Raw genomic sequence first — 15,667 nt, forward strand, 5'->3', positions numbered from 1 at the left:
GTGGTGGTGTGTGCCTGTAATCCCAGCTGCTTGGGAGGATCACTTGAACCTGGGAGGCGGAGGTTGCAGTGAGCTGAGATCGTGCCACTGCACTCTAGCCTGGGCAACAGAGTGAGACTCTGTCAAAAAAAAAAAAAAAAGAAGAAGAAGAAGGATGGTATAGGATGGTATAGTTGTGGGGAGGGAACACTTACACATTGCCAATGGCAAAGTTGGTTCATTCTCTTCAGGAACACAGTCTGGCAACAGGAATATACAAATGGGTTCCTTATAAAAGAAAAATCAGAGAATGCCCATCACCTCACACAGTTAAAATTACTTTTATAATAAAAAAAGACATCACTATAAAAAATGCCCAGTGAGCAAAAAGATACAAATCAGAAAATGAAATTACCCATAATACCCATTTCTATTACCCCAAAGGTCACTTACCATGGATAACAGTTTTGTGCATATACTGTTTTTTTATTGTTTTTTTGCCTTGTGCATATACTTCTATGTGTCTGTTGATTTTGAGTGTCCAGTAGTATGTAGCTGGCTAAGCCATCCATGATCAAGTAGTACAGTGAGATACTGTTTCCTGGAAGTGAGTATATGAAGCAGTATTATGTAAAAATCACAAAACACACTCACTGCTGCTACATAAAAGTCTGCTGCCTGCACATGGATAAAAATGGGAGGAGATTCGCCTGATGAAAAGTTAAATTTAATGTCATGTGTAAGGCTGCCTTCATTCACAAAAGGGGGGAAAAATCCACTAAGAACCAAGCTGAGAAGGAGAAACTCTTAGAACTGAGGCTTCTAGTGGGGTGGAGAAAGCACTGAGTGGGCTACTCAGGAGTCCTGGGTACCAGTCCCAGTTTATTGTGTTAGACTGTCCCTACCTACTTCTAGGCCCTGGTGTCCTCATCTGCAAAGTGAAGGGCTGCATTAGATTATCTCTGGCGACCAATTCAATGTTACAAAGTCTGTGATTGTGTGACAGATTAAACATTAGGGCTAGAAAAGTATATTGAGTAATATAGAACACTTGGAAAAAAAGGCATGCTCTGGCTGGGTGCGGTGGCTCATGCCTGTAATCCCAACACTTTGGAAGGCAGGTGGATCATCTGCAGTCAGGAGTTTGAGACCAGCCTGGCCAACATGGTGAAACTCCATCTCTACTATATGTGCTGCCGAAGCGAGCACAGAAACTCCGTCTCTACTAAAAATACAAAAATTAGCCAAATGTGGTGGTGCACACCTGTAATCCCAGCTACTCGGGAGGCTGAGGCAGAAGAATCACTTGAACCCAGGAGGCGGAGGTTGCAGTGAGCCGAGATAACGCTGCTGTACTCAAGCCTGGGTGACAGAGCGAGACTTCATCTCAAAAACACACACACACACAAAAAAGGCATGCTCCAATGAGCCATAAGGGGTTGACTGTTGGGCCCCTTCATTAAAAGGAGTAATGACTTTGGGGCCAGGCGTGGTGGCTCATGCTTATAATCCCAGCACTTTGGGAGGCCGAGGCATGCGGATTACTTGAGGTCAGGAGTTCAAGACCAGCCTGGATCTCTGCTAAAAATACAAAAATTAGCTGGGCATGGTGGTGAGCACCTGTAATCCCAGCTACTCAGGAGGCTGAGGAAGGAGAATCGCTTGAACCCAGGAGGCGGAGGTTGCAGTGTGCCGAGATCATGTCACTGCACTCCAGCCTGGAAGACAGAGACAGACTCTGTCTCAAAAAAAAAAAAAAAAAGGAAGGAATAATGACTTTGGGAGGCCAAAGCCAGTGGATCACTTGAGCCCAGGAGTTTGAGACCAGCCTCGGCAATATAGGGAGACGCTCATCTCTACAAAAAATACAAAAATTAGCCAGGTGTGGTGGTGCATGCCTGTATATAGTCTCAGCTACTTGGGAGGCTGAGGCGGGAGGATCACTTAAGCCTGGGGAGGTTGAGGCTGCAATGAGCCATGATCGTGCCACTGCACTCCAGCCTAGGTGACAGAGTAAGACCCTGTCTCAGAAAAAAGGAATAATGATACATGAAAGAATACACAGCTCCTGATCTCAAGGAATCTTGAGTCCAGTGCTTCTCTCTGGACTGAAACAGCCAATTGGGTACAAGTTTGAAATAAGCTGAGGCAAAAGGCCAGCCTACATTTTTTTTAAAGGAGGGCCTGAAATATTTTTGATGTCTCCTGTACTCCCTCTCCACATTACTGGGATTTGTTAGACTCTCCCAATTCCTTCCTTCTGTGAACCTTCATCTTAATTCAGGCTCTTCTTTGATTCAGAAGCTTCTGGTGCCCCAAGAGCCAGCCCAAGGAGGTTCAGTTGAATTGAATTTGTTGAATACCTGTGAAATCCAAGGCCCTGTGCCAGGAATCAGGGATGCATTTTGACTTCTACGGGCCCTAGGCACTCTTCCCTTTGTAGGCCCCTTTCTCCTTCAAAATACGAAAAAATTCAAGACAGCACTGGTATAAAGATGAATATAATCATGACCCTAAAATTCATATATTCTTCTTTTTTTTGAGACAGAGTTTTGCTCTTGTTGCGTAGGCTGGTGTGCAATGGCACAATCTCATCTCACCACAATCTCCGCCTCCCAGGTTCAAACGATTCTCCCGCCTCAGCCTCCTGAGTAGCTGGGATTACAGGCATGCGCCACCACGCTGGGCTAATTTTGTATTTTTAATAGAGACTGGGTTTCTCAATGTTGGTCAGGCTGGTCTCGAACTCCTGACCTCAGGTGATCCGCCCTCCTCGGCCTCCCAAAGTGCTGGGATTACAGGCATGAGCCACTGTGCCCGGCCTTTTTCTTCTAATATTAAAAGAAATGAACACTTTTTTTTGTGGGCCCTAGGTATTGAGCTTACTATGCCTTACAGATAAGTCAGCCCTGTTAGAAATGTTTTAATATTGGCCAGGCACGGTGGCTCATGCCTGTAATCCCAGCACTTTGGGAGGCCGAGGCGAGCAGATCACTTGAGGTCAGGAGTTCAAGATCAGCCTGACCAACATGGTGAAACCCTGTCTCTACTAAAAATACAAAAATTAGCCGGGTGTGGTGGTGGGCGCCTGTAATCCCAGCTACTCAGGGAAGCTGAGGTGGGAGAATTGTTTGAAATTGGAAGGCGAAGGTTGCAGTGAACTGAGATGGTGCCATTGCAGTCCAGCCTCGGTGACAGAGTGAGACTCTTTTTCAAAAAAAAAAAAAAAGAAAAAAAGAAAAGAAATTTTTTAATATGGAGACTACAACGCAGACAGTTCCTTATGGCTGTACTATGCGGGGAGGTCTCAAGTGCCATAAGACAGGCAGAAAACAAGTTCCACCAGTGTTCAAAGGGAAAGGGTGTGAAGTCACATCTGGTTGGAAGAGGGATCAGAAAGACTTCTTGGAGGTGGTAGTTTTAAGGAAAACAGAATTTATCAAGTAGGTGATAGAGAGAAGCTTCTCAAGAAATGACAACAGCCGGATCAAAAGCATGGTGTAAACATGGGGAATAGTGCTAATTATAGTTTGATGGGAATATGAGCATTTTGTTGAGAAAAGTGTGACATGAAACTTTTTTTTTTTTTGAGACAAGGAGTTGCCCAGCCTGGAGTGCAGTGGCACGATCATAGCTCACTGCAGTCTTGAATTCCTGGGCTCAAGCGATCCTCCTGCCTCAGCCTCCCAAAGTGCTGGGATTACACCACGCCTGGCCATTGTGGGAGGTCTTAAATGACACAGTGAAACATTTTCATTTTGTTTGGCAGGCAACGGGGAGCTACTGGAGGTTGCTTTTTTTTTTTTTTTTTGTGCGTGTGAGATGGAGTTTCACTCTTGTCGCCGAGGCTGAAGTGCAATGGCTCGATCTCAGCTCACTGCAACCTCCGCCTCCTGGGTTCGAGGGATTCTCATGCCTCAGCCTCTCAAGTAGCTGGGATTACAGGCGCCCACCACCACGCCCGGCTCATTTGTGCATTTTCAGTAGAGACGGGGTTTCACCGTGTTGGCCAAGCTGGTCTCGAACTCCTGACCTTAGGTGATCTGCCCGCCTCAGCCTCCCAAAGTGCTGGGATTACAGGCGTGAGCCACCAAGCTTTCGCCTGGCCCACGGGAGGTTTTTGAGCCGAGCAGCTATGACTGAAGCTGTGCTTTAGGAAAATAACTCTGGCTTCATTGTGGGTGGGGGATTGGAGAAGTGAGGTTGAGGACAATGGAGTCTAGATAGGTTATTGTCTAAGTCCAGGTGAGAAACACTGAGAGCTGAAGTAGAGCAGTGGCAGTGGGACTGGAGAAGAATGGATAGATTTGAGACACACTTCAGGTAGAATAGATATGATTGAAGGTTAATAAAAAATGGATGAATTAAGGAAGGAAGGAAGGAAGGAAAGAACTGAATGAATGCTACTTTTTTTTTGAGATGGAATTTCACTCTTGTAGCCCAGGCTGGAGTGCAAATGGCATGATCTTGGCTCACTGCAACCTCCTGACTTCAAGTGATCCGCTCACCTCGGCCTCCCAAAGTGCTGACATTACAGGCGTGAGCCACCGTGCCCAGCCTAAATGCTACTTTCAATAATGTAGTTAACCTTAGTTGTGTACAGTTGGCTCTCCATATCTGCAGGTGAATACGTTTTCAGACCCTCCATGCATATCAAAATCCACGTGCGCTCAAGTCCCTTAGTCGTCCCCCCACCCATGGATTTAACCAACTGTGGATTGAAAAGTTTGGCCCTATATATTAGAATCCGCAGCGGAGGGACTGTATTCCCATCTCAACTCCAAGAATAGGCCCAGACAAAGGAGACGTTCCAAAGAAGATTTTGCTTCTCAACTCTCATCACTACGAAGATTTGTGCCTTGAAAGGGGGAAGTGCCCGGGAGTGGTGGCTCACGTCTGTAATCCCAGCACTCTGGTAGGCTGAGGCGGGCGGATTGCTCGAGCCCAGGAGTTCAAGGCCAGCCTGGACAACATAGCAAGACCTGGTCTCTAAAATAAATAAATAAATAAATAAATAAAATAAAATTTTAAAAAGAAAAGGGGGAAGCTTCTCCAAGGGTGCAAACAAGGAATCCCTCCTTTCTGTAGGATGTGGATTATTCTATTGCCTCCCTGAACTTATTTTATATACCACCTATGGCTACAATTAAGTGAGCTGGATTTTCACAAATGGCTAAAGCCAGCCTCATTACTTTCCAGTCACACATTTAGGTCTCCCGGGGTGAGCAGAACAAGTGTTCTAATCACTTTCTAATTATTTTCCAACGAATTGAACCTGCCTCCTGTGATGGGGTCTGAAGCAACATCTGTGTGTATATACACTTAGACATTGAAGGGTGTGTCCTTGCTGGGCGTGGTGGCTCACGCCTGTAATCCCAGCACTTTGGGAGGCCAAGGCAGGTGGAACACTTGAGCTCAGGAGTTTGAGATCAGCCTGGGCAACATGGCGAAACCCCATCTCTACCAAAAATACAAAAATTAGCTGGGCATGGTGGCGCATGCCTATAATCCCAGCTACTCGGGAGGCTGAGGCAGGAGAATCGCTTGAACCCAGGAGGCAGAGGTTGCAATGAGCCAAGATCATGCCACTGCACTCCAGCCTGGGTGAAGAAGTGAGGCTCTGTCTCAATCAATCAATCAATCAATCAATCAATCAATCAGTCAGTCAATCAATGTGTGTCCCTACAGTCCGAGGCTCAATCTCAACTGATGTTTGCATTCTTCACTTGTTTCATTTCAGCTTAACCTTTTCTCTCCTCTACCCATGGTGATAATTGGGAGCTGACCCTAGTTTGACCCCAATAAAAAATATTAGGAGTGGCCAGGTGCGGTGGCTCACACCTGTATTCCCAGCACTTTGGGAGGCCAAGGCGGGTAAATCGCTTGAGGTCAGGAGTTCGAAACCAGCCTGACCAACATGGTGAAACCCCGTCTCTACTAAAAATACAAAAAGAATTAGCTGGGCTTGGTGGCATACGCCTGTAATCCCAGCTACTTGGGAAGCTGAGGCAGGATCGCTTGAATCTGGGAGGCACAGGTTGCAATGAGCCGAGATCATGCCACTGAACTCCAGCCTGGGCAACAGAGAGAGACTCCATCTCAAAAAAAAAAAAAAAAAAAATTAGGAGCGAACTCCAGAACAGAGCTCTAACCCTGACTGTTACATGCCACACTTATCCTTTATTTTTATTCGTTTTTTTAGGGATAGGGTCTTGCTCTGTCACCCAGGCTGGAGTGTAGTGGTGCGATCACAGCTCACTGCAGCCTCAAACTCCTGGACTCGGGCAATCCTATTGCCTCAGCCTCCCCAGTAGCTGGGATTACAGGTGCGTGCCACCATGCCTGGCTAGTTTTTAAATTTGTTTTGTAGAGATAGGGTCTTGCTGCATTGCCCAGGCTGGTCTGGAACTCCTGGGCTCAAGTAATCCTCGTGCCTCGGCCTTCCAAAGTGCTGGGATTACAGGCATGAGCCACTGCACCCAGCCATGCTGCATTTATCTACAGGACTTGAACAGAAGGCTTTTCTTTTTCTGTGTGCTTTTTCTTTTTTCTATGAAACAGAAGTGTGTTTCTAAAACATGCTGGAGACATCACGTAGAGTTTATAGAGAGAAAAGACTTAATTCACAGCTTCCTCTACATCTACTATGTACACCAGAGTATCCCAACTGCTCAGCTACCCGTATCACGAATCTCTGCTGGTACCTACTTCACCATGAAGGTCTCCAAAACCAAACCGCCGGTAAGTTCTTCTTTTTCTCCTTTCAGTGAGGCTTCAGTGAGAATGGAGAATTCTCTTGTCAAGGTCATCAATAACCCCATTTTTGCAAAATTTAATAGTCATACTTCTGTCCTCATCTTACTGGACTATGCACAGCACTTGCCAAAACTCATCACTCCCCGCTCCATGAAACTTTCCATTTGGCTTCTAGAACAACGTACTTTCCTGATTTTCCTCCTGCCTCACTGACCATTCCTTCACAGTCCGTCTCTACTTGTAGTTTCCCTGCCTCATACCAACCTCTTCATGTTGGAATGTCCTGAAACTCAGGCCTTGGACCTCTTCTCTATACTCAGTTCTGTGGTTATCTCATCCAGTCTCATAGCTTTAAATGCCACCTAGAGCTTATGATCCTCAAATTTGTATCTCTAGCACAGACACCACGTGGATGTTTAATAAACATCTAATTTATTGTATGTAAAACTGAACTTCTGATTTTCCCTTCCAAGCCTATCTACTTGCAGTCTTCATCTTAGTTAATAGCCAAAATCCTTGGTGTCATCCTTGACTCTTCTCTCATATCCCTCATCTAATCCATTAGGAAATCCTATTGGCTCTACTTTCAAAAATGTATCCAGAATCCAACAAATTTTTTTTTTTTTTGAGACAGAGTTTCACTCTTATTGCCCAGGCTGGAGTGCAGTGGCATGATCTTGGCTCACTGCAACCTCCACCTCCTGGGTTCAAGTGATTCTCCTGTCTCAACCTCCCAAGTAGCCAGGATTACAGTAGTGCGCCATCACGCCTGGCTAGTTTTTGTATTTTTAGTAGAGACGGGGTTTCACCATGTTGGCCAGGCTGGTCTCGAACTCCTTATCTCAAGTGATCCACCCGCCTCGGCCTCCCAAAGTGCTGGGATTACAGGCATGAGCCACCGCGCCTGGCCCCCCCAACAATTTCTTACTACTCCACTTCTATCATCCTGGTCCAAGACACCATGCTCTCTCACCAAGATTATGTCAATAGCCTCCTAATCAGTCTCTCTGCTTCCACCATTGCCCTCATCATGTCTCTTTTCAATGTTGCAGGCAGCCTGAGTGAGTCTTGTAAAACAAATTTTTCTTTTTCTTTTTTTTTAAGAGATGGTGTCTTGCTTTGTTACTCAGGCTGGTCTTGAACTCCTGGCCTCAGGCTATCCTCCTGCCTCAGCCTCTCAAAGTGCTAGACTTACAGGTGTGAACCACCATGACCAGCTGTAAAACAAATTTGTCACTTTTGTGTTTCAAATTTTCCAAAAGTGCTTCTCAGACTTTTTTCTTTTTTAAGACAGAGTCACTCTGTCATCCACGTTGGAGTAGAGTGGTACAATCAGAGCTCACTGAAGCCTTGACATCCCAGGCTCAAGTGATCCTCCCACATCAGCCTTCCTTATAGCTGGGACTACAGGTGCACACCACCATGCCCAGCAAACTTTGTGCTGGGATTACAGGTGTGAGCCACCACACCCAGCTGCAAAACAAATTTCCGTCACTCCTCTGTTTTATCTATGTTTGTCTGTCTGTCTGTCTGTCTGTCTGTCTGTCTGTCTATCTATCTATCTATCTATCTACTTACTGAGACAGGGTCTCACTTTGTCACCCTGGCTGGCGGGCAGTGGCATGATGAGGGCTCACTGCAGCCTCTACTTCCTGGGCTCAAGCCATCCTCCTGCTTCAGCCCCCCAAGTAGCTGGGAATACAGGCATGCACCACCACACCTGGCTTTTTTTTTTTTTTTTTTTTTTTGAGTTTTCGTAGAGACAAGGTCTTGCTATGTTGCACAGGCTGGTCTTGAACTCCTGAGCTCAAGTGATCCACCTGGCTTAGCCTCCCAAAGTGCTGGGATTACAGGCATGAGCCACTGCGCCTGGTCCATTCCTCTATTTAAAACTTTCCAAGGGCAGGCGCGGTGGCTCATGCTTGTAATCCCAGCACTTTGGGAGGCTGACGCAGGCGGATCATGAGGTCAGGAGTTCGAGACCAGCCCGACCAACATGGTGAAACCCCATCTCTACTAAAAATACAAAAATTAGCCCAGCATGGTGGCGCATGCCTGTAATCCCAGCTACTCAGGAGGCTGAGGCAGCAGAATTGCTTGAACCCAAAAGGCAGAGGTCGCAGTGAGCCAAGATTGTGCCACTGCACTCCAGCCTGGGTGACAGAGCGAGACGCCGTCTCCAAAAAAAAAATAAAAAAAAAAATAAAAAAATACATAAATAAATAAACTTTCCAAAAGTGCTTCTCAAAATTTAAAGTGCTGGCAGGGCATGGTAGCTCATGCCTGTAATCCCAGCACTTTGGGAGGCCGAGGTGGACAGATCACCTGAGGTCAGGAGTTCAAGACCAGCCTGGCTAACATGGTGAAACCCCGTTTCTACTAAAAATACAAAAATTAGGCCGGGCGCAGTGGCTCACGCCTGTAATCCCAGCGCTTTGGGAGGCCAAGGTGGGCAGATCACCTGAGGTCGGGAGTTCCAGACCAGCCTGACCAACACGGAGAAACCCTGTCACTACTAAAATTACAAAATTAGCCAGGCGTGGTGGCTCGTGCCTATAATCCCAGTAACTCGGAAGGCTGAGGCAGGAGAATTGCTTGAACCCAGGAGGTGGAGGTTGCGGTGAGCCGAGATCACGCCATTGCACTCTAGCCTGGGTACCAAGAGTGAAACATCATTTCAAAAAAAAAAAAAAGAAAAATGCAAAAATATAGCTGGGTCTGGTGGCTCATGCCTATAGTCCCAGCTACTTGGGAGGTTGAGGCAGGAGAATGGCTTGAACCCAGGAGGTGGAGGTTGCAGTGACTGAGATGGTGCCATTTTACTCCAGCCTGGGTGACAGAGTGAGACTCTGTCGCAAAAAAAAAAAAAAAAAAAAAGAAAGAAAAACAAATTTAAAGTTTGTACAAATTACTTAGGGATCTTGTTAAAATGAAGATTCTGATTCAGCAGCTCTGGGGTAGGGATTGAGATTCTGCATGACTAACAAGCTCGCAGGCCATGCTGAGGCTGCAGGCCTAGAGACCAGCTTTCAGTAGTAAGGGCCTACAAGGCCTTGTGTGATCTGGTCCCATATTACTTGTGCTTTCCCACTACTCCTTCCCTCTCACTGTGCTCTGGCCATTCTGATCTTGCTTCTCCTCAAATAAGTCAGGTATAGTCCTGCCTCAGGGCCTTTGCACTTGCTGTTTCTTTTAACTAGAACACTCTCCCCTAGGTATGTGAATTGCCTGCTCCCTCGCCTCCTCTTTCACTCACTTTCCTATGCTTTTTCTCCATAGCACTTACCACCTTTTCATATTCTATATAATTTTTTTTTTGTTTTTGTTTTTAGATGGAGTCTCGTTCTGTCTCCTAGGCTAGAGTGCAGTGGCACGATCTCGGCTCACTGCAACCTCTGCTTCCTGGGTTCGAGTGATTCTCCTGCCTCAGCCTCCTGGGTAGCTGGGACTACAGGCACATGCCACCACACCCAGCTAATTTGTGTATTTTTAGTAGAGATGGGCTATCACCGTGTTGGCCAGGCTGGTCTCGAACTCCTGACCTCAGGTGATCCACCTGCCTCGGCCTACCAAAGTGCTGGGATTATAGGCATGAGCCACCACATCCAGCCCTGTAATTGTTTTATTGTTGTCTATTCCCTCCATCAGAATGTAAGCTCCATGAAGGCTGGGATTTTTGTCTTCCCGTAAAACAAGGCCTGGCAAATAGTAGGCACTCAATAAATACTTGAAGGAATGATTGCTGGTATCCACGAGGTAGACCATGAATAAGAAATATGTTAACTTGATAGCTGGTGTGAAAAGAGCAAAAATAACATCCATGAATCTAGGGGAAGGGTCATCAGAGGAGCAGGGCTGGTACCAAGCATAGTGCCTGAAACATAACAGACATAAACATTTTATTTCCTCTTTGCCTTCCCATCCTTTCCCAAAAGTTATTTGCACCTTGGCCTGATGTTAAGGTTTTGTATATGACCACACAGTCAGTGAGCCATCTATGTCCTATATTCATCCTATCCTAGTACAAATGTGCCTATTCAGAGCGTTTGGAACCTGCAGTAATCTAAAGAGGTGCAATATGCAGAGATCTTACTTCTGGTCATATATCCCTCTACCAGCTGTCTTGCTAATTGGCCAGGTCAGAGGTCAGGAAGTGAGATTGGTGGGGGGGAACAAGACTACACCAGAGACCACACAGAGAGAGGTCTTGGGAGAATGGCTCTTGCTCAAAATTCCAAGTATAATTTTGGAGGCGAGGATGGGAGGGACTACTGAGACAGTATTACAACCTACATGTTTATGCTGCTTTAAAAATGTTTCACACCTTTTCATCTATATTAATTCATTCTCATGCCATTCCTAAGAGGTAGAGATTGTCAGTTGAGTAAAGTGGAGCATGTAAAGAAGGTTAATGACTTACACTCCTATTGGTGAGGAGCACAAGCCTGTCCCAACTTATTTCCAATTTTGTAAAGATTCTTAAGGTATTTGTTTGTTGTCAAAAAGATATTTTGGGGAACAGAGGTTTAAAGTGACAAAAAACTATCACCTATAGATTCCCAATTCATAAACAAGATGAATTCTAGAAATTCAAGAGTATGCATACAGGCAAGTGTAGGGAAGTAAGGAATTAAGAGTTTGTATGATTGGGCTGGGCGTGGTGGCTCACGCCTGTAATCCCAGCACTTTGGGAAGCCGAGGTGGGCGGATCACCTGAGGTCAGGAATTCGAGACCAGCCTGGGCAACAAGGTACAACTCCGTCTCTACTAAAAATAAAAAAAATAGCTGGGTGTGGTGGCGGGCATCTATGATCCCAGCTACTCGGGAGGCTGAGGCAGGAGAATCACTTGAACCCAGGAGGCGGAAGTTGCAGTGAGCTGAGATTGCGCCACTGCACTTACACCTGGGAGACAGAGCAAGACTCCATCTTGAAAAAAACAAAAAGAGTTGGTATGACTGGTCTGGGCTAACAGTTGTCCTTCTCTTTTTTAGGATGCACCCATTGTTGTTTCTTATGTAGGTGAACACCAAGCATTAGTTCACAGGTAATGAACATTTGGAGGTTTGTTTTAAAAGGGTGGGAGAAAGGTCATCACACTCCAGGAATCCAGCAGTTGTACAACAGACAGTTCATGTAATGGTCACTTTTCTTCTTTGGACCACGAAGAATGGGCTGAAATTGTTCTAGAAAATTATTTTTCTTAGTGTCTGGTTTTTCATTCATTGTAAGCTTGAGGATTAGTTGCTGGAGTGGGGTGGAGGCAAAGTGGGTAATGTCTATCGTTTCTATGGAAAACTTCAATATCACATAAAATTAACTCATGTATAATAATCCCTTTTATAGCAGCTCTCTTAAAGTATCTTTACATATAAGCTCATTAATCCTTTCATTGACTGGGCTTAAGAAACAGTAAAGGATAGACATAAAGAACCTTAGCTACCTCCCCTCCCCCGCCAATAAAAGAGGCTTCTTGCTTACTAGGAATATAAAAGAGTAAATAGGGAATCCCCTTTGTTTGATTTTAAAAGCTTTTGATTTAAAAATACTTTAAAAGTGTTTGTTTTTCTTCCTTTGTAGACCAGAAATGGTTTGCTTTCGAGAAAACTGGCTGAAGAATTTTACTGATGCCAAATATAGTTTCATGGAGTCATTCCCCTTCTTATTCAATCGTGTCTGATACTTACAGGATGTCTTAGGATTGTTTTTCTCATCAGGATATATTAAAAATACAATACAGCACGTCAAACCACAGAATATTTATTGAGTAATAAACTTGTGGCACACAATCCAGCTGTATTTTTTTGCATTCATTCATTTTCCATTCTGCAACCTCCATCACATTAGCAGAGTAACCAGTAAGTTGTTTTCTATTTTCTAAAATATTTTTTTCTATCACTATATGCATCACCTCTGAGTCTTACAGGTATAGAGCTGAGTTTAGAGAGTTGCTAAAATTCACCTATCGGACCAAACTAAGGTTGGTACTTGGCTGTTTGTTCCCCATCTGAGCCTAAGTCTCCAGCTCAGACACATCTCTTTATGGGCACAACTGGGGAACAACAAAATGGCAACAGTTCTACAGCTCATAATATAACCAGTCTGAAGGGTTCCCCTACTCACAGACCCCTTCATTTACTGGGAGTTAAGCCTCACTGCTAAATAATATATTTTGAAACTGGAAAACCGTGCATGCTGCCTTCCACAATATACCACTATACTCATGATTGCAGGAGGGTGGCTTGGGGACTAGGGGCAATGACACGGGAAGGATACAATCATTGCCCTTACTTATCTTTGATCTTCTTCCCATCCTCACACTGAATAATCACTTGTTCCTACCTTCCCTGTGAACCTCTCTTACCTGGCTGCAAAATTTTAAGACACCAAAGACAAGATTACATTATGCTCTGAGTGATTACTTACAAGTACATCAGAATGTTTACTTACATAGAAAAGCACTGGAAAGGAGGAACACAAAATATGAAAGATAATTGATATGGTACTGAAATTTTTCTTTTTAACTGTTAGATATTTGTGCAATAAATAAAAAAGGAGGGAAAACCATATCAGAGCAATAGGCAAGGAGGTGGCAAACTAGGTAAGTCTCCTTGGAGAACAAAAAATATATTTAAAATATAATAGCCCTACTACAACTGATTTATGGCTCAGGTGACTAAACACAATTTGAAGCAGTAATAACACTCATAAGCTGAAAATAAAATACTTTTAGCCCTTTTATTCTTCTTGCCTCTTTCCCAAAGAATATGCCAATGAAGCTGTTCTTGATGTCACAATATTCATATATCACAGAATTTCTGCATTTAAACTACCTTGCCTACTGAAAATAAGAGAAGATAATCATTTCATCTCTAGGAAACAGTAACCAAAAAAAAAAAAAAAATGTCCTTAGAGAATACATTTTTGTTTATTTATTTAGAGACGAAGTCTCACTCTGTCTCCCAGGCCGGAGTGCAGTGGCTTGATCTCAGCTCACTGCAACCTCCACCTCCCAGGTTCAAGCGATTCTCCTGCCTCAGCCTCCCGAGTAGCTGCGACTACAGGTGCGTGCCACCATGCCTGGCTAAATTTTTTGTATTTTTAGTAGAGATGGGGTTTCACCATGTTAGCCAGGATGGTCTTGATCTCCTGACCTCATGATCCACCCAGCTCGGTCTCCCAAAGTGCTGGGATTATAGGCGTGAGCCACCACACCTGGCTGAAAATAAAATTTTTAAGTGGGTATTAAAAAATTCAGGTTTTATTATTCAGGGAAGTAGATGGATTGAGACTCAAAACTTTGGGAACTAGTTTAACTTTTGAAAACTACAGATATATTAGGCTAGGCAGCAACTATGATTAGGTATAAACAGAAATCATTTCAAATTCAGGGGTCATTAATGTTGCTACATGCTGACTCTTTATTTCAGTAGTTGCGGGTTAAAGGTAGACATTTCCTGGAACATATATTTAATAGTATTTAAGACTGTTAATACTATTTAATTATAAAACTTTTGGCCAGGTGTGGTGGCTCACGCCTATAATCCCAGCACTTTGGGAGGCCGAGGCAGGTGGATTGCTTGAGGTCAGGAGTTCGAGATCAGCCTGGGCAACAAGGCGAAACCTCGTCTCCACTAAACATACAAAAATTAGCTGGGCATGGTGGTGCACACTGGTAGTCCCAGCTGCTCGGGAGGCTGAGGTGGAGGATTGCTTGAGCCTAGGAGGTGGAGGTTGCAGTGAGCCGAGATTGCACCACTGAACTCTAGCCTGGGTGACAGAGGGAGACCCTGTCTCAAAAATAATAATAAAAAAACTTTTGCTCTATACTTTGAAATATGACTGGCTTACTTAAACACTTTTGAAAAACAACCACTTAAAAATATAAGGCAAGTGGGCATTTTACAATAGTATAATCAGAATGTCCTTATCACTCAGGTAATTTAAATTTACCATAGGCATGTAATAATAATGCAGATCAAACAACCTTAACAAAAACGGCCAGGCACGGTTGCTCACACCTGTAATCCCAGCATTTCAGGAGGCTGAGGCGGGCAGATCACTTGAGGTCAGGAGTTCGAGACCAGCCTGGCCAAGATGGCAAAACCCCATCTCTATTGAAAGTACAAAAATTAGCCAGTTGTGGTGGTGAGTGCCTGTAATCCCAGCTACTTGGGAGGCTGAGGTGGGAGGATCACTTGAACCCAGGAGGCAGAGGTTACAGTGAGCCAAGATCACACCACTGGGCTCCAGCCTGAGTGACAGAGTGAGACTCTATCTCAAAAAACAAAAAAACAGAAAACAAACCTTAATGAAAACAGCCAAAACTTCCAGGGTTCCCTCCCCCATTCACTCTTCTGACCTAATTAAAATTGAACAAAATAAACAAAGGAACAAGATCATGTTATCATAGTCCCACAATTTTCCCTTTCTCCCCAACTTAAAAACAGAAAGGTTTAAGTGTTTAAAATGAAATCTACTTAGTATATGAAAGACAGTTAAAAATATTTAATATCATTTTAGTTTCTCTTATGAAACAATTAAGCTAAAATACTGACTCATTATATTTTTCCTTATCAGAACTCTTGGCCATAGTTGACTCCTATTCTTTTGGATGTTATCCTATCCTCAAGCTCATATCAGCTCAGATTGAAATAAAGTACTTAACATGGGGATAAGAGTAGACTTCTTAAGACTTTATATTTGAAATAACCATTTTTAAGTAACTTATTAAGAATTTAGGCTGGACGAGGTGGCTCACGCCTGTAATCCCAGCACTTTGGGAGGCCAAGGCGGGCGCATGACCAGGGGTTGGGAGTTCGAGACCAGCCTGACCAACATGGAGAAACCCTGTCTCTACTAAAAATACAAAATTAGCCGGGCGTGGTGGCACATGCCTGTAATCCCAGCTACTCAGGAGGCTGAGGCAGGAG

At 44.4% G+C, this 15,667-nt stretch overlaps 1 protein-coding gene across 2 annotated transcripts in view; it reads left to right on the plus strand.

Annotated features, from left to right (window-relative positions):
• AKAP14 (A-kinase anchoring protein 14) overlaps positions 1-12,523 on the plus strand; it is a 24,589-nt gene extending 12,066 nt beyond the window's left edge. The window contains exons 5-7 of one of the 2 annotated variants that reach the window (XM_032757530.2): positions 6,541-6,720; positions 11,729-11,781; positions 12,315-12,523. In XM_032757530.2, coding sequence (XP_032613421.1) covers positions 6,541-6,720; positions 11,729-11,781; positions 12,315-12,414 — 333 coding nt within the window. In that variant the 3' untranslated portion in view covers positions 12,415-12,523. The remainder of the gene's footprint in view (positions 1-6,540; positions 6,721-11,728; positions 11,782-12,314) is intronic. The other variant, XM_032757531.2, reaches the window with a different exon arrangement.
• Positions 12,524-15,667: the final 3,144 nt, after the last annotated feature.

Source organism: Hylobates moloch, unplaced genomic scaffold, assembly GCF_009828535.3.
Source record: "Hylobates moloch isolate HMO894 unplaced genomic scaffold, HMol_V3 SCAFFOLD_7, whole genome shotgun sequence".
In the NCBI taxonomy this organism is placed as follows: Eukaryota; Metazoa; Chordata; class Mammalia; order Primates; family Hylobatidae; genus Hylobates; species Hylobates moloch.